Source organism: Aspergillus ibericus (assembly GCF_003184845.1).
Source record: "Aspergillus ibericus CBS 121593 unplaced genomic scaffold BO80scaffold_18, whole genome shotgun sequence".
In the NCBI taxonomy this organism is placed as follows: domain Eukaryota; kingdom Fungi; phylum Ascomycota; class Eurotiomycetes; order Eurotiales; family Aspergillaceae; genus Aspergillus; species Aspergillus ibericus.
This window is the reverse complement of record NW_020292116.1, coordinates 230,546-247,058: the sequence shown is the minus strand read 5'-3', so window position 1 is coordinate 247,058 and position 16,513 is coordinate 230,546. Positions and strand designations below refer to the sequence as shown.

Genomic DNA, 16,513 nt, shown 5'->3' with positions numbered 1-16,513 from the left:
ATATAACATAGGCCAACCCGCGACAATGACCCGGTCCCTTCAATCGATAACGTTATTCGTGCTTAAGAATGGCATATACCACACCTTCAAGCTATTGTCAACAACCGGGGCAGATAGCGAGCTTGTACTGGCGACATCATTGTCATAATGACGTTGACCCGATGTGGTTGCTGCTATATTTCCCAATGGGTGCAACACAGTACTGCTCACAGATTCTAAGTGATGTTAGAGATATGCACTTTCATATGATCACGTACATACCGCCATGGACTCTCCACTCCCACTTGGGTTCTTGTGCCCCACTAGAGTGCGTAGGGTCCTGCCACACTCTCATGCATCCATCAGTTCCTCCAGCCCAGATTTCATGAGACCCGCCGTCGCCACTGGCGACCACATCAATCTTCATCCGTTGGTTTGTCAAAGCCTTGCGACCTTTAAGCCATCCAAGCAATTGTCCTGTAACTCTAATGTCATATATCAAGACACCATCGCTCTTGCGTTCAGCGACATATAAGTACCTTCCACAGGGGCTCCACAACAGCTGGGTAATCCCACGGCCGCCAATGTGACGGTTTGCTTCTGTTTTGGCAATGCTGAATGTCCCTAGAGACTCCCCTGTTCCATGCGAACCATATAGTCCAACATGCCTGGTAAAGGTGCCGGCAGCTAATATACCGGCCCCAGTCGGATCCATGGCCATGGCAGAGACGATTCCTTTCATACCCACGCCTCCACCCACGACTTGTTTACGCTTACTTGGTATCGTGGGCATTGAAGCCACAGGGCCATCGTTTCCGGGTCGAGAGACATCGAAGAGACAAATCAGGCTGTCTGATCCTGTCAGAAAATGAGTCCCTCCCAGTACAGATGGATATATCATTGAATGGGGCGTGATGAAGGCTTCTGTCATCGGATTCACCAAAGAATAACTCGCCACGGAGGTTGGAGAGAGAGCCGATGCCAATCTGATCGGATGGTCGCGCACGGAAGAGAGAAACAAGGTGGTCGAAGGGTCCTGAAGAGAATAGAAAGGATACATGGTAGTTGCATAGGTCGGTTCTGCAGACGGCAAGACAGAGTAGGGCAATAGCTCTTGGTGGGATGTCTTCTCTTCCAGCAGATCCAGTGGTCTATACATGGCGAGTCAGTATATATCAAAGATGGAACTGCATCTCAACTGACAAGATCCAAGTCCTGACATGGTGGTCTGCAGAATCTGTCAATATTGTGGTGCCGTCCGCTGACCTGCATGTCACCATCAGATACGGTTCCATTAAAGACAGTCCGAAGCTTACCATTCCGCACTCTTGAAGTAATTGAGATGGGAGCTTTTCCTGGCTCGTTGTTTTACTGTTCTCGGCAGGCTTCCCTGGTCTTGGGGACTGGGGGATCGGGCATTGATTGATGAGCTATGTGCATCATCGTCACTATTGTGACAAGTTGACGCCACACATATGGGCATTGAGTCTTCGAGCATCGTGCAATTGACGTTTCCTTATCTAACATAAGAATTAGGGAGAATTCAAAGAATTTGAGGGGTCTTATAGAATAATGCTTGAAGTAAAGGGCTTCCTGGGGTTTCAATGTCAGAGTACCTTCACTTCTAGGTCAAAGTGCATTGCATATACTCGGCTGCGGAGACAAGAGAAGAAACCAATTTTGGCCTCGGGGAATAACAGACTCAACAGGTGACTCGAATGCCAGCCGAGGAGGTTATCAGCTGACTATAAATGTGGACTCGAGGGTCAATTGAATTCCCTGCTGTGGCGTGATTGGGTGTAACATTAACCCTTGAAGAAGTTTACCTATGCTTCAACATAATCGAATTGAGTTTCGCCACAGAGCACAGAGAGGTATAATTGGATCGTTGATCTCACTTGATCTTTCTTCAATTGTTCCCTGTCAAGTCCAAGTTCGAGTCCGTAGTCGTTATCGATAAGGCTGAATAATCTCGGTCCGGCGAATCTTTCCCCATTCAACACTAGCCGGGAGGATCGCATCGACTTTGTTGTTTTACGATCGCTACTTACCGCAGCTCCAGTGGACATTGTGCTGGCACAAGGCGCTGTTAACGGGTGCAGCCAAGAAACTTGTCGCCTTCTGTTGTTCAAATCAGTCACTATTCCCAAACCATTCATTCCATTGCCGACTCCAACAGTACACCATGTTTGCTCCAAAGCCTTCCGGGACATCGACCGGCCTGTCCATCAACACCGGTTCTGCCAATTCTTTATTGTAAGGGGTTTCCTTTCTCTCATTCTGATAGTCTCATTGTGCCCCCCTTGGTGTATGTCTCTACAGTGTCTCTTGGCTTTGATCGACTGGCCTCCCTTGCTTTACATTTCCGGGATTGTAGCCGCTCGAGTATGAAGGAGGCTGACAGAATCGCATGAACAGTGGCGCCGGCACCAATACACAGACTAGTACTACGACTACGCCAGCAACTACCAGTACCTCGGGTGGTCTTTTCAGTAACCTTGGAAACACTGCCTCTCAAGCGAAGCCGGCAGGAGGCCTATTCGGCAATCTGGGTGGTACCACACAGCAATCCCAGCCTTCCGGTTCGAATATGTTTTCGGGCTTAGGGGGACAGCAGCAGAGCAATACTACAGCCGGTGGAGGTTTGTTTGGGGGCGCTACAGCGACGAGCTCGCAGCCACAGTCAGGCGGCCTTTTCTCAGGAGCCGGTACGACGACCAACAACACACAGACCGGGAACACCAGCGGGGGACTGTTCGGCAACCTGGGGGGTACTACTGCCACTCAAACGCAATCTAAACCGCTTTTTGGGGGCCTTGGAAGCTCTACCACAACGGGAGGGGGCCTGTTGTAAGTAGGACTTTTACCCATATCATTGTTTGCGTCTAACGGTGATCATTACAGCGGCGGTGCCAATCAAGCTAGCGCGCAGCAGCAGCAGCAACAGCAACAATCCCAGAAACCTACTTTATCCTTATTCGGAAACCAGAGCACTACCGTGCAACAACCGACTCAAACCCCTGCTACTACTGCTACAACTGTTATCCCTGGAGTTAAAGTCGATATCAGCAATATCCTACCCACAACCAAATACGAAAGCTGCGCGGATGAGATCAAAGCAGAGCTGGAAAGATTCGATAATTTCGTCTTGAACCAGATTAAGATATGCAACGAGGTCGCGAACATGATCCCCACCATCGCCAGCCAGGGCGAGACGATTCCAAATGACGTGGAATTTGTTCAGGGCAAGCTGGAGACAATGCAGCACGCACTCGAAAACGATGCCGGCGATATTGATCAACTTCGCAGTCTTGTATCTCGCGACGCAGCCGAGGCTCAAGTCGCTTTCCGCGCAATTGACACCTTGAAATTACCTCTGCAGTACCAATCTACTGGCGGAGCTGGATGGTGGTCCCAAGATCAGAAGGTGTCAGATGGGCAGGCTTTAAGGTCGACGCGTAAAAATACTCTAGCTCTTCCAGACGATGTTGAAAGCGATCCGGCTACCGCTACTTCTGTTAACGGGGTGCCTGTGAATCTGGTCGATTACTTCTCTCAGCGATCTGAGGAAATGGGAGTGGTCCTGGAACGGTACACGCGGAACTTGAAGGAGATCGAAGACCACCTTCACGGAGTCGAGGCCACTTTAGAACGACAGATTCATGACTTTGTGACATCTCGTAGCCGAGATGGCCCAGCCGCTGGAACGCCTAAGTCTATTGTCAGTGATCTTGCTACTGTTCTTGGTGACGTCGAGGCTGGCATATTGGGAGTTGCCAGTCGCCTTGGAGGAGTTACCGAGCAGGTCCAAGAGGTGGTCTTGGGCCCTCCTTCCGGGTCATAAGTTTTTTGCGAGTTGAGCATGAGCACCAGATACTCCTTGTATAACATATCAATGGATTGAACATCATGAAGCATAATTAATACCGCTGACAGAGGCGGACCATACGACCATACAACTTGGGCTTTTCTTGTCTGTGGAATCGATTTCTACACTCTACCGGTCTGCGAGTCAATCCAGCTGCGGACACCATAGCGGATAAGGTGAGGGAAGACGCCAGAAGACCAGGATCGCTTGTCAAGCGTAGATATAACATTTGAAGGCCAATGTACTGTGTGCAGACTCGACACCCGGCCGCCACTTTTTGACCCATACAGAGTACTCCGTACTCCGTCCGTAGTGTGAGATAAGCTTGGGGGCGGTGTGGGGAACAATTGCCAAGCTACCCGTTCGGTGCACCAACGCAAGAGGACGGCAGTCTGGCGTGATCGCACCTAATCGCCCGGCTAACGTCACCCCGTCCCCGGCTGCAGAACTCCAGGGGTTCCGACGGAGTAACTACATTCTTCATACTAGCAGTAGTTGCTACTGACTATCTAGTATGTCGAGTACCGATGGCTGTGATCCTTCAAGCTGCAAACCTACCTTACGCAGGCATATTTCGAAATCCGCATGGCATACTCTTTGTTCTGCAGGGTTTCTCATCTTTCCCCGTACTTGGTACCTGAAGTCAACCCAGTTTCCATCCATCTAGCGGCCTTCTAGAACCCTGCAGCGATGTATGATTGGTGGTAGATCACCATGCTTTGAGGGAGCGGTGTGACGCCTCCAGATCTTCGTAGATAAACTGGGGATCTGGTCTGACGCGGAGTGTCCCAGAGTGTTCCAGAGGGTCCCCACACCCTTGCCTTCAAATGACGCGATCTACGCTGACACCGTCGGCGGCCCGCAATTCGGGAAACATCGACTGGAACTGACTCCGTCGGTACCCGTGGATAGCTGCTTTATCAGCCGCTTGGGTGATATTCTCCAGCGATGGTGCAATATCCGCCAGACCCGATTTTGAGGCCTGATGGCGTCAGCCTATCCCAATTATAAAGGCACAGAGGAGGTGACTCCTTCTGTCTTCGTATAAACAGAGCTTGTTCACCTTTTATCTAGTACCCTTATATTTGTTAATATTACTTCCCTATCTAATCACATTCTCATCAAGACCATATCTACAGAACTCAGCATATACAGTCAACACTCTTCGGTATACAGAGTACCATGGCGCCATCACTAGCGGAGCCCGTGCTATCCCAATCGGTGGGCCATATTCCCGTGGTTAAGAAAGACTCTATACATGATAACAAGTTTGGTTACCAACCCGGCCGAACGGTTGTCCAGAGCCACGACAATTATCAGTATCAGGACCTCCTACCTTCGTTCCCTGATCTCCATTGGCCTCCTCTAGAGGAAACACCATATGAAGACAGAGGCCTATACGGGGACGCTAAGTTCCGGAACCTACTTCAGGATGCAACAGACGTCTTCGATTATACACCCAAGATCGGAACTGAGATCCATGGAGTGAATCTGGCAAAGTTGAGTGACGCACAAAAGGACGACTTGGCTCGCTTGGTAGCCGTCCGTGGCGTTGTTTTCTTCCGGGGACAGGATGACCTGGATATTGATGCCCAGCGAGAGTTAGGTCGCCATTTCGGAAAGCTACACAAGGTATGAATGGCGTCAGTCTGTTATTAATATTATGAAGTATTCCTAACATAATCTGCTATCAGCATGCGACCACATCTGTCCCGAGAAAAGGGGGTCTGGAAGATGTCCACGTTGTATATACTGGAGATAACTCCACTGACCAGCGAGCAATGTTCACGCCTAGCTTCCTCTGGCACTCAGATGTATGGCCTGTCCCTGATACGACAGAACTTGGCTGATAATTTACTCCAGGTCACATACGAGGTTCAACCTCCATCCTACACATCGCTCAAGGTTCTGACGGGGCCACCAAGGGGAGGTGGTGGTGATACACTTTGGTCATCTCAGTATGCGGCGTATGACGCACTGTCTCCCCATATGCAGACATATCTTAAGGGCCTGACTGCCCTACACTCTGCGGATATGCAGGCTTCGGATTCGCGTGCACTTGGTCGGAGTGTCCGTCGCGAGCCGGTCACCACGGAACACCCTCTCATCAGAACAAACCCTGTTACTGGCTGGAACAGTGTATTTTTCAACCCTGGGTTCGTCACTAAGATTGTCGGGATTCCCAAGACGGAGAGCGATGCTATCATCGCATATCTCACCGAGGTTATTGCGACGACACAAGAGATGCATGCTCGGTTTCAGTGGAACAAGAACGATGTTGCGATATGGGACAATCGAACAACCGTGAGTAGATTGTCGTCTGCGTAATGGTGTGACGGATCACTAATCATTCAATAGAACCATACGGCCTCTTACGGATTTGCACCTCACCGCCGTCATGCTGTCCGGGTTTGCTGTCATGCGGAGCGCCCTGTGTTGGATCCGGCAGGAAAATCGCAAGAAGAAGAGTTCAATGCTCTATACAACCTGCCCCCTGTCAACAAGGATGGCTCCCGGCAGTCCAACTACAACGATTGATTGGGCCTATATTCTGATTTCTTAGCGATATATTGTGGATTTTTGAGGCTAGCGGGTTTCGGGTTTTAGCAATCATACAGCGATCTCAGACGAAGACCTGAGAGCTGGCTCTCAGAAATTCAGAGTCAATCAGCATACATAGCGTCCGAGTGTTAATTTATTTTTCGGTTTCATACAATTCTTAAAGTGTTACTCAAAGACTTTCTTTTAAATTAGACACGTGCCTAGCTCGCCATCATGAGCTCGGAAAATTGATATCAAGAGTAACCTCAGGACATTTTCGCGATCCACGCGACACTCCTATCTTCTCAATGGCATACAGAAGTGATCCTGCTCTACTACAATACGTTCGCTTCCACGGTATAGCCAGTGACTACTTTGCTCTTGATCCCCTCGAACTTATCGACAAAACCTACGAAACCGCCCCGGATGCTCTTCAGTTGTCCGAAGACACACTCGCCCCGATACGTGTTCAACTTGAACATAGCCAGCAGCTAGTTGAGCATCAAATTTTTCACGAAAAACTCGATATCAGAAAAGAAAGTGTCAGGTTCCTTTCCTCCGTGCTTCACATCACCAACTCAGACATTGTCGATGACTGCTGGGCAAGAGTCCTTCCTAAGTGGGATCGCTATGATGGTCTAAAGCTAGAAACTCCCGTCTTCAACTCAGAAGATGACACAAGCTTGAGACTTTCGAGCGAACCCCTCCGTTACTCTCATGCCGACTATGCGTTGCGTCCACTTGAGGAACTTCCCAGCTACCACAATGTCAATCCCCCGGGGAATATAGTTCACGATGCGAATACAATTGGCAATAACACGATGCATGAGAAGCTATACTGCTCCAAAGCCGCATTGTTGCTTATCCAGAATGTGAGGCATAATGGGATCCGTCCTTTGTCGGACATTGAGAATTTGTTTCAGACACCCCTGGATGCGAGTCTGGTACGTGTTCAAATTCCACTTGCACTTTCGTCAGTGATTTGCTGACATGGAGAACTTGAAACTAGTGTCACCCGGCCTCGTTGTTTCTCCTCCCGTTAGATGACGACTGCTTCTCATGCACAAGCCCCTCGTCGATTCCAGAGGACAAGGATCTATCTAGTCATATCGATTCAAATTCGCGTGATATACCTTCATCAGGAGACATTGAAACCTTGCCATCAGAAAACTGCTTTAAACCTGATTGTACTGGGTTCAGAGCATTCCCACAACTAGATGACCATCCAGCCCAGAAACAAGCAGCTAATGACCCATCATTGGTTGAGGCTACTCCCGGGAGGCATCAGTCATACGAACAGAGCCAAAACGATGAGACATCCGATGCAGACGTGAGTCTCGACTGTGGAAGAGGATCACACCTCCACGCTAAGCAAGATAACTTGGCTACGACGAGTCCAAGCAGTGAGCTTTCCCAGATAACCTATACTGAAATCATGGATGATATTGCAACATCAGATTGCTTCCCTTACGAGAGTCCCATCGTCATACGAACACCTCCAAGACCAAGCTATTCCCCAATCTCATCCGCATGTAGCTCGCGTTGTCAGGAGCAAGACATTCTCGAGTCTCCGAGACCCTTATCACAAACAGATCACCAAGCTTCAGTCTGTGAGGCGCGACTGGGATGCTCTTTCTCAGATGAGCCTCTCTCAATAACTTCCTGCATCCCTGAAACTCCACGCATGCTTAAGGCGAGTAATGATTTGAAATCGCAGTGCCTGACACGAAAGCGAAAGTTGGATAATAGCCAGAGTGATCACCCTTCGGAAAAAAACAGCGGACTAGAAACCATGGCCTCTTCAAAGTGTTCCAATACGAGACATCCTCGAACATCTTTCTCTACGAGTTTGGGTTCTCTATCACGATTCATGGAAACTAGGGGGCAGTCCACCAGGCAAGAGGAAACAGCACAGAGTCCATATTTCGCCAGAAACATAAATCCCGACATTGGTGTAAGAAGGCACGACAATGCTGTACATACCGAGTCAGCAAATAATCAGCTGAGTCCTGACAATTCTTACAATCAACCGCAATCTATCTCTTCGGACCCAACTACGCGGATTCCACGATGTCAAAATGGGACCCATGTGCGCCTGATACTCTCCTTGTCAACGTCACTTCTGAAAAGCCATCTACGCGTTATACACTGCTTAGAGAGTATCAAGCCTCCCCCTTCGCTCGTGTACAGAGATTCCGATATGGACATCAGGACACAAGTGCGGGGATCCCAAACCCAAAGCACAGGTTCTGCAAAAACCGAGGACGAGGCCGATATTATCATTACACCAGCAACGGGCATACTCTTGACAAACTCGCAAGCAACTACGCAACTCTTCCTTCCAGGCCATAAGCCTAGAAACTCGAGCAATATCAAAAGCATCAACTCTCCTCTGCGAGAACGAGTTTTTCTTCTAGCAGGGAAACATGAACATCTATATGTGCTAGTTGCTCATTGTTCTGGCCCGACTACAAACTTGCCAAATTCCGAGCTTACCATCGATAAAAACATCCTATCATGTATTATTGCTTTTACTGCGTTTTGCAATTCGATCTCTAGTTCCAACGTCCACCCTCTCGTGATACCCTCTTCCCCAGATGCTATTGCTGGCTGGATTCTGGCACTTGCCAATAAATCAATTCACTGATGTTCGGTTACGTGATTCTACATTTCTTATCTTGTCTTATCATAGAATTGCAAGTCTCCAACTCTATTCCCTCCATGTTATCGAACCTCGGCCGGAAAAAACAAGTAATCACCGATCAATCACATTAACTTCATGAATTCATCTACATCTACCCTTAGTCAATCTTATCTACAATGTCGCCATAGACCCTTCACCACCCATAACCAGTTAATAAAGCATGAACCAATTTCCAGTGACCTTAATAGCCTAAGTACTCCATATATTGCCCAAAGTCTATACTAGACATTCACCCCCCTAGTAGCAAATTATCGAAGTGTCTAAGACGAAAGTCAAACTCCATAGCGAGGAAATGAGAGCATTCAATAGGTGAATGTAGATGTGGGATCTATGGATGCATTCCTCTTCAGTCGAGTGTGGCGTTCTTTTTAGCGCTCGTGTATTTTATATGAGGTGTTCAGTGGTGCTCGGATCAGGGCACGCACAGAACGTTCCTAAGAGCAGTACTATTGGATCAGGACGTAGTAGTAAATGAAGATGATAGGAAAGACCTCTGGCAGATTTTTTGTTGTGGTGGGAGGATAGACCACGCAGTGGGCTGCCTAATTGCGGTCATACATCAGGTATAAACACTCTACTGATCCGCGGGGACGATGTAGCTGAAGGATTATACTAGTCGGTCGGGGTCAAATGCTTTCTTGAGGGTACTTCAGTTCGCTGCATAAGTATTTCGAGGGAGGGTGTGAGGAGAAGTTATATTCAGTTGAGATCATAGTGGTAATGGAATTTGAGCAATCAAGGGCTGATGTCTGATTCTAAATACTCCCAATAAGCTTCACAGTGTAAAAATATTTATCTGATACCTTGAGAGAAAAAAGTACTGATGCACGCGTATTTGTTCCTCCTTCCTCCCGCAACTATGACCTTAGGGCAAGACCCTTCAGGGGACTATATTATCGTACTGTTGAAAAAGGATCTCATCCCAGGGGGCTCTGTAGGGTCACGCGTCTGACCACGAGGTTGCATGCTGATGTCCCTTCCACCCAGCGAGGCTTGTGCGGCTAGAAGAGCATCGATTGGCCCCGATTCAGCTTGAAAGCGCTCCAGCATTATACTGTCGTGTGGAAGTTGTGACTTTGCAGTCGAGGGACGTGATGGGCCCATGAGACGCGTCCGATGTTGCGGCGTTGCAGCTGGGTGGTCATCTAGACAGGTTTAGTAGTAATCCAAACAGGTTCAAGATGTCAGTCCATACGTTTTCTCGAAGTCTCCATGGGGCGGCTGGGTGGTGGCATTGCAGAGTTGTCGGCTTTCTGTTTTGCCCCTTTTGAACTACCAGTGCCGCTACGTTGATGGCGATGCAGTTGCTCTACGCCTTCCTGGTTGACGGGATATACGTTAGACTGCCTAGGTAGAGGAGTTTGAGGCGGTCCCGATGCTTCTGGGGGTCTAGAAGCGAATTCTGATACATCGTTTCGCGAAGCTGTGAGGGAGTTCAGCGCTTGCGACACGGTATCTGTTGCTGCGGTCTGCATCTGAGATCTCATCGCCCGAGATTTGAGCAGGTTATATAGATTGGTCATTTGTGTGACCTTCTTGCATTTTTCACGATACATATCGACGAGTTCCTGGTTCTTCTTGCGAAGTTGTTCCTGCGTTGTCTGCATATCTGCTTGGTTTTCAGACAGTAGCACCTAGCAAGTCTAGGAGTAGACGAACCTGATACTCGTGCCTGTAGGGCCGATATCTCGGAGTTGGCGTTGTGTATAACCTTGTCTAACTGTGTGTTCAGGTTGGTGTATTTGTCGGTCAACGTCTTCGCGACAAATTCTTGGTAGAAACTGTAGCACATCGGTAGGTATTCATGTAGTCTTAGACAACAATAACGCACATCTCCTGAGTAGTCTGATACGTCCAGAAGAGCAAGGCCCGTCCCGCACACTCCATGACGGTATTCGGATCCAGGCCGCTAAGTACGCTGGTCTTGTAGTCTTCGGTTGGGTTGAGGACAGTCGCTACCGCGTCGTCGGGGTTCACGAGAACAGTCTGGCAGGCTGGACAGGTCCGCTCATTTGCTGTGGGGTGCGATAGGCCAAGGTTCCCTGCGCAGTGAAGACAGAAGATATGTCTTTGATGATCAGAAGTCGTTCACTTAATGAACAAGGACTGCATTGAGCTGCGAGAAGTGACCTTACTTACGAACAGGTGGTCACGACCGCTTTTTCTTTCAATTGAGCTCGACATTTCAGAGAGTTGCAACGGAGATAGAAGTCCATAGTTATGATGCTGGAGACGTTGACGAACAGAATGCCAAACTTGGTTGAAGAATGTTGGCGTCCGGGGGATGGAAGAGGTCGGGTGCAGGGTGATATCATGCAAAGTTACGGCCCTTGAGGGTATCGTCCCAAAATAAGGCAACCACTTTCACAGACTATCACTTGTCCTGGCACCGAAGATTGAGTAACACAAGATAGGTGGGAAATATATGTTTTCATTGGGTATCTCGTGCATATATAACATCTAGATCTCAGCTCACCCATCTATATATCAAAAGAAGAACGTATTCCCAGAAGCATCACGCCTGGTCGTGCGCATTTTCTCTTCAAACTCCGGCCCCGGTTCGTATTCCCGCCAAAGACTAGCGGGGAAGATGTGCTTGTTCCGCTCATACCATCGTCTATCCACCACTTTGGTCAATGTGGGATCCTTGTCAGCACCTTCTAGTTGGTCATTGTTCGGACGTGCTAGCGGATCGTCTGTTGACGGAGCCGACGGTGGTTTGTTGGAATAATCAAATAGCAATCCACCGGTGCTGGAGAAACTGGATACCCGGTTGGCGATAAAATAATAAAGCTCGTAATGCTATAGCTAGTGAGCAGGCGCAACGTAGAGAGAACAGAGACGGTGCACATACATGTGGGACAATTATCTCCCCTTTGACCAACATCAGGTCATCCACGCTAACTCGAGCCCACTCGCGGCGGTTGTCTTTGCGGCCCTTTGATGCTCCGCTGGAACCGCCGACGCCCAATTCTGCGCCAACCTTTCGGCACCGATCCAAAAACAGCCAAACGGGGTCGCCTTTCTTGACCCTGACAGTCCCCGCTGGGATGTTAGTCCCATCGAAAAATATAAAGGGGATCAATATCTCGGTGTTCTTCACAGCTTCCTGCATAACAAGGAACTTCTTGCGGAGGGCATCCCGTGTTTCTGCCTCTGCCTTCAAGGCAGCCTTCGTCATCGCCTTCGGAGGGGGTGGGGCATTTGGATTCGGGGTAATGCGACGTGACGACGGCGCAGAACTGTCGTCAATGGGGGTTTTGGAGGCGGAACGGGGGATGCTCGAGTCACGCGGCGTAGCGGCTCCATCAGCGGCACTATCGTTCTCCTCCTCATCGTCATCGCCAAAGGACAGTTTACTCTTCGAGATAGGCTTCTTTTTCTTCTTCTTCGGCGGACCCTCGCTTCGTGGCGTCGAGTTGCTAGATGCTTTGCGATCAGTTCAGGTACGGGTGTGGTATAAGTGCGCCTTAACTCACCCGTCAGTCACTTCCCCCGTAGAGGGAGTTGCGCTTCTGGAAATACCAGATGTGAACCTTCCTAGTGACTTGTCATGAGCTTCGCGTTCTTTCTGCTCTAGAACCTCGGCGCGACGTTTGCGAAAGTCGGAGAGATGAACAAGACCAACTGTCTGAGACTTGAGCAAGTCTTCTGCCGAGACAGTCTGGCTGGTGAAAGAGCGGGGAGTCGAGCTATGGCTCGGCTGTTCGGATTGTGACATTTTCTCGTAGTTTAGCCTTGAAGGGTATAAGGAGTAGGCGCTGAGGGTGTCGATAAATCTCACATGAATGCGACTGACGTACTGACACGTGATCTTCGGGGTTTCCGGATCGGGAACACGCCAACCTACAAGGCCTGCACATAATCATAGATCTAGAATCAAAATTGATTATTCTGCGTTCATAGTGTGTGGTATCCTAATATACGCCCTTCTACAGAGTCGATAAGTCCAATTCCAACACCGCGACGTACCAGCATCAAACGACGAGCACAAGAACAAACAGACCAAACCCGACGATCTCCGCAGGGTCGCCGTAAACAGAATCGCATCTCCGTCTATTTCCCATTCGTTTCCCTCAACTCAGTCGCAAACGCAAACATGATGACGGACGACGAAGACGACGATTTCTACGACCCTGCCGATGCGGTACCGGTAAACCAGCATCAGAATGGATCTCATCCCGCAACAGATTCCAGACTTCAGGACGATGGCGAAGAGGAGGAAGTCGAGGTAGAAGAAGATGAGGTATGCGCCTCTGAAGATCTTATCTTGCCACGATTTCTAATTCTTCCGTAGGATGACTTTAATATCATCACAGAAGCGCCAGCCGATGCCCCCCCTCCAGAAGCGTGAGTCTGCCATCTCGATCGAAAACGTTCACTTTGTTTGACGGAGGACAGCCAACATCCTCGTCACGTTAGCCTACGCGCAGAGTCCCAACGACCCTCATCTGCAGATTCATCCGCGATATCGAAATCAATAACACCCACCGCTACCCCTAAAGTCGAAGCTGCCACACCGGTGTCCGTTAGTGTGAGGCCTGCGGCGCCTCAAAAGCCTGGTTCTGCCTATCCCCCCGTTCATGCGTCGAATATCGATGTCCATGCGAACCCCATCCATCCAGCGACCGGGAAGCCAATCATGTCAACCGATATGGACACCGATTTCCCAGAGGACGATAAGCCTTGGAGACGGCCAGGCTCCGACATTACGGATTATTTCAATTACGGGTTTGACGAGTTCACATGGGCCAGCTATGTATTGAAACAACAGGAGCTACGCAAGGAGATCGGAGATCAGAAGAAACAATTGGATGATATGCAGGCGTTCTTGACCATGGGGCTTCCGCCGATGCCCGGAGGTCCCCCGCCAGGACCGGGAGCACCTCCAGGAAGCGCACCCCCTCCTATGCCTGGCATGCCGGGCATGCCGGACATGTCACAGGAGATGATGCAAGGCATGCTGACAAGCATGATGTCGCAAGGCCTAGATCCCTCGTCCATGGATCCCATGGCATTTATGCAGCATGCGCAGGCCATGATGGGCGGACAACCCGGCGGAGGCGGTGGACAACAAGGACAACCCGGATTTGGTGGGCAGGGTGGTGGCCAGCCCCAGATGGGATATGGAGGTGGTTTTGGTCGGGGTCGCGGGAGAAGATGGTAGAGCCAAGTGGTGCCTGTCTTTGCAGCAAATTCTAGTTATAATGCCTTAGCAATGGCATCATATGGGATGCTGATTCAAGTTAAAAGCTGAACCCATGTGAACACCATGCACGGGGAACTGCTGAAAGCTTTTACTCTTGATTGTGCTCGTGGTGATCTGGGGTCCGTTTGCTCGGGGAAAGGGAGCTACTAGTAGAGCGCGATGTATTGTTGCTCGTAGGGAGAGACGACTAGAAAAGATTTCGGACATAGGATGAGAATAGCGAAGCCCGCCATCTCTAGGCCAAATCCACGAGCTCACCTGGGGGAACCAACACGTGGACTGAAGGGGAGAGAAAGAAGAGCGCAGAAGATGGTGATACCCTCGGCAGAGAGGATGGAAGCTGTCGGTCTTGGCATTCTGGAAATTTCTCGCGAGTCCAGATCAGATCTTCTTTCCCCGGCCGCTTTCTCTTCTTCTTTTGCTCTCCACGTCCCCAACTTATTTCCAACTTCTCTTGCTCTTGCCTGTATTTTACGCTGCTCCTCGTGTCCGGCACTTCTATCCACACTCTCATCACAATGGTATGTTATTGCAATTGATATTGGATGCTCTAGAGCTCCGATTGAACTTTTCCGCCCATCAGCGCCCGCACTTCCATCCCTTTCCGACCGGATTGCCATCCCTAACCAATGCTTAATCTATCTCGGGACCTTGCTAATTGGTTGACTTCTCGATCAGTCTTTCCTCCGTAACGTCAAGAACCTTGCTCCCCTCCTGGACCGCGTCCTGGTCCAGCGCGTCAAGCCCGAGGCCAAGACTGCCTCCGGTATTTTCCTGCCCGAGAGCAGCGTCAAGGAGCAGAACGAGGCCAAGGTCCTGGCTGTCGGCCCCGGTATCTTCGACAAGAACGGCCAGCGCCTCCCCATGAGCGTCGCCCCCGGTGACCGTGTCTTGATCCCTCAGGTACGTTGCGATTGCTCTCGATCCGCGATCATCCGATGCAACGAACGAAGCACCTTGGCTTGTGATATGGATGGATATGCTACTACTGGAAACATGTGCTGACGGGTATCATGATTTAGTTCGGTGGCAGCGCCGTCAAGGTCGGTGAGGAGGAGTTCACTCTCTTCCGCGACCATGAGTATGTACACCTTTGCTTCGTCTTACACTAAGTATACTAACATATTCTGTCAGGCTCCTTGCCAAGATCAACGAGTAAATTGGACTAGTGAAATGAAGTTCAGCTCCGTTGTCTTTCTGTTCACGGGTTAAGCCGAATCACTTGTATTATACCTCCTACGCAAAATCATGAGCTTCAACCATACAACTCCCGGGGAAATCTATAATCAAAAAATCACCAAAGAGGTATCAGGAGGGATGGACTGTCCCTCCTTATAGTCTTGGGCTAACGTTTTGTCTTGCATTTATTATCGAAAGCGTGAAATGACTGTTTACATACCACACGATGTACTTTTAAACATAGCAATCATCATGTCTGCGTTGTCTGGCGTGATGAGGGCAAGTAATCAGATATAATCTCCTCTCTTACTTCTCCATTCCGATTTTTGTATCTGGTCAATCACATGAGACAGATGACTGTGAGCACGCTGTTTCTATTCATTCTCAAATACGAGGAGCAAGGGCAGCTTGGTCCCGCTTCGGGTGCAATCGATCACGATGTATCGAAGAACCTCCCTTTATGGCTATGAACATCAATGAAATTCCTCCGGGAAAGTCCTAGATTGGACTATGAATCTGCTTATAGGGCCGCCTGGGGGACTACAGCCCGAATGGACAATTTCATAGCAACTCTACTTCGTCCGCTATGCTCCTTACTATCAAAATATGCCCAAGACTCATAAACCTTTCGATACGGATGCTGAAGACGGTACATCATGCGAGTAGCCCTCCTCATGCTGGTAAAATGTAAGGTTGTCTTCTACAAATTAAACATTCATGGCTAGAAAGATGTGTTGGCCGATGCAAAAAAAAAAAAAAAGGAAACAAGACAACGACCACTTCCAATCGAAAAGTTCAATATTCCGGCCACTGTCGGATTCAAAGACCTCGCATTCTCCTCAATCGACAGTACTTCACAGAGCGAGATTCGGTGGAATACTATACGTGGAGTAAGTCAACTCCACAAAAATCACATGCTCCTTGATAAAATATCAAAAAAACGCGCTTAATTGAGATAATATCATTTGTGATGTGAGAAGGGAAGACTTCCACGATAAATGGGAAACGGTGGTTATTGAGCACTTGGCATCTT

At 49.3% G+C, this 16,513-nt stretch overlaps 7 protein-coding genes across 7 annotated transcripts; 4 read left to right on the top strand and 3 right to left on the bottom strand.

The window, feature by feature from the left end:
* Positions 1-39: 39 nt before the first annotated feature.
* On the bottom strand, positions 40-1,477 carry BO80DRAFT_354756 (uncharacterized protein; the record flags this gene model as incomplete). The annotated part of the gene is made up of 4 exons (XM_025715719.1): positions 40-215; positions 262-1,130; positions 1,183-1,245; positions 1,296-1,477. 4 exons carry the CDS (start codon positions 1,475-1,477, stop codon positions 40-42), a joined length of 1,290 nt encoding a protein of 429 aa, XP_025575594.1.
* A 563-nt stretch (positions 1,478-2,040) lies between these two features.
* Positions 2,041-3,931, top strand: BO80DRAFT_464534 (nucleoporin FG repeat-containing protein). The gene is made up of 3 exons (XM_025722659.1): positions 2,041-2,235; positions 2,398-2,829; positions 2,884-3,931. Exons 1-3 carry the CDS (start codon positions 2,165-2,167, stop codon positions 3,821-3,823), a joined length of 1,443 nt encoding a protein of 480 aa, XP_025575593.1. The 5' UTR covers positions 2,041-2,164; the 3' UTR covers positions 3,824-3,931.
* A 779-nt stretch (positions 3,932-4,710) lies between these two features.
* Positions 4,711-6,533, top strand: BO80DRAFT_406273 (TauD/TfdA dioxygenase family protein). Its single transcript, XM_025717748.1, has 4 exons — positions 4,711-5,479; positions 5,542-5,661; positions 5,711-6,151; positions 6,206-6,533. The coding sequence occupies exons 1-4, from the start codon at positions 5,030-5,032 to the stop codon at positions 6,383-6,385; spliced, it is 1,191 nt and encodes a 396-aa protein (XP_025575592.1). The 5' UTR covers positions 4,711-5,029; the 3' UTR covers positions 6,386-6,533.
* Positions 6,534-6,696: 163 nt separating this feature from the next.
* Positions 6,697-9,035, top strand: BO80DRAFT_474001 (uncharacterized protein; the record flags this gene model as incomplete). Its single annotated transcript, XM_025723179.1, has 2 exons — positions 6,697-7,332; positions 7,398-9,035. 2 exons carry the CDS (start codon positions 6,697-6,699, stop codon positions 9,033-9,035), a joined length of 2,274 nt encoding a protein of 757 aa, XP_025575591.1.
* Positions 9,036-9,975: 940 nt separating this feature from the next.
* Positions 9,976-11,366, bottom strand: BO80DRAFT_473996 (uncharacterized protein). The gene is made up of 5 exons (XM_025723178.1): positions 11,232-11,366; positions 10,924-11,160; positions 10,752-10,873; positions 10,288-10,701; positions 9,976-10,237 (listed from the first exon to the last, which is right to left on the bottom strand). Exons 1-5 carry the CDS (start codon positions 11,306-11,308, stop codon positions 9,981-9,983), a joined length of 1,107 nt encoding a protein of 368 aa, XP_025575590.1. The 5' UTR covers positions 11,309-11,366; the 3' UTR covers positions 9,976-9,980.
* Positions 11,367-11,504: 138 nt separating this feature from the next.
* BO80DRAFT_381258 (FAM50/XAP5 family protein) lies at positions 11,505-12,836 on the bottom strand. The gene is made up of 3 exons (XM_025716832.1): positions 12,572-12,836; positions 11,947-12,514; positions 11,505-11,894 (listed from the first exon to the last, which is right to left on the bottom strand). The coding sequence occupies exons 1-3, from the start codon at positions 12,811-12,813 to the stop codon at positions 11,580-11,582; spliced, it is 1,125 nt and encodes a 374-aa protein (XP_025575589.1). The 5' UTR covers positions 12,814-12,836; the 3' UTR covers positions 11,505-11,579.
* Positions 12,837-12,967: 131 nt separating this feature from the next.
* BO80DRAFT_406265 (Cpn10-domain-containing protein) lies at positions 12,968-15,589 on the top strand. The gene is made up of 7 exons (XM_025717747.1): positions 12,968-13,338; positions 13,390-13,442; positions 13,494-14,255; positions 14,642-14,675; positions 14,980-15,204; positions 15,324-15,382; positions 15,436-15,589. The coding sequence occupies exons 1-7, from the start codon at positions 13,192-13,194 to the stop codon at positions 15,458-15,460; spliced, it is 1,305 nt and encodes a 434-aa protein (XP_025575588.1). The 5' UTR covers positions 12,968-13,191; the 3' UTR covers positions 15,461-15,589.
* Positions 15,590-16,513: the final 924 nt, after the last annotated feature.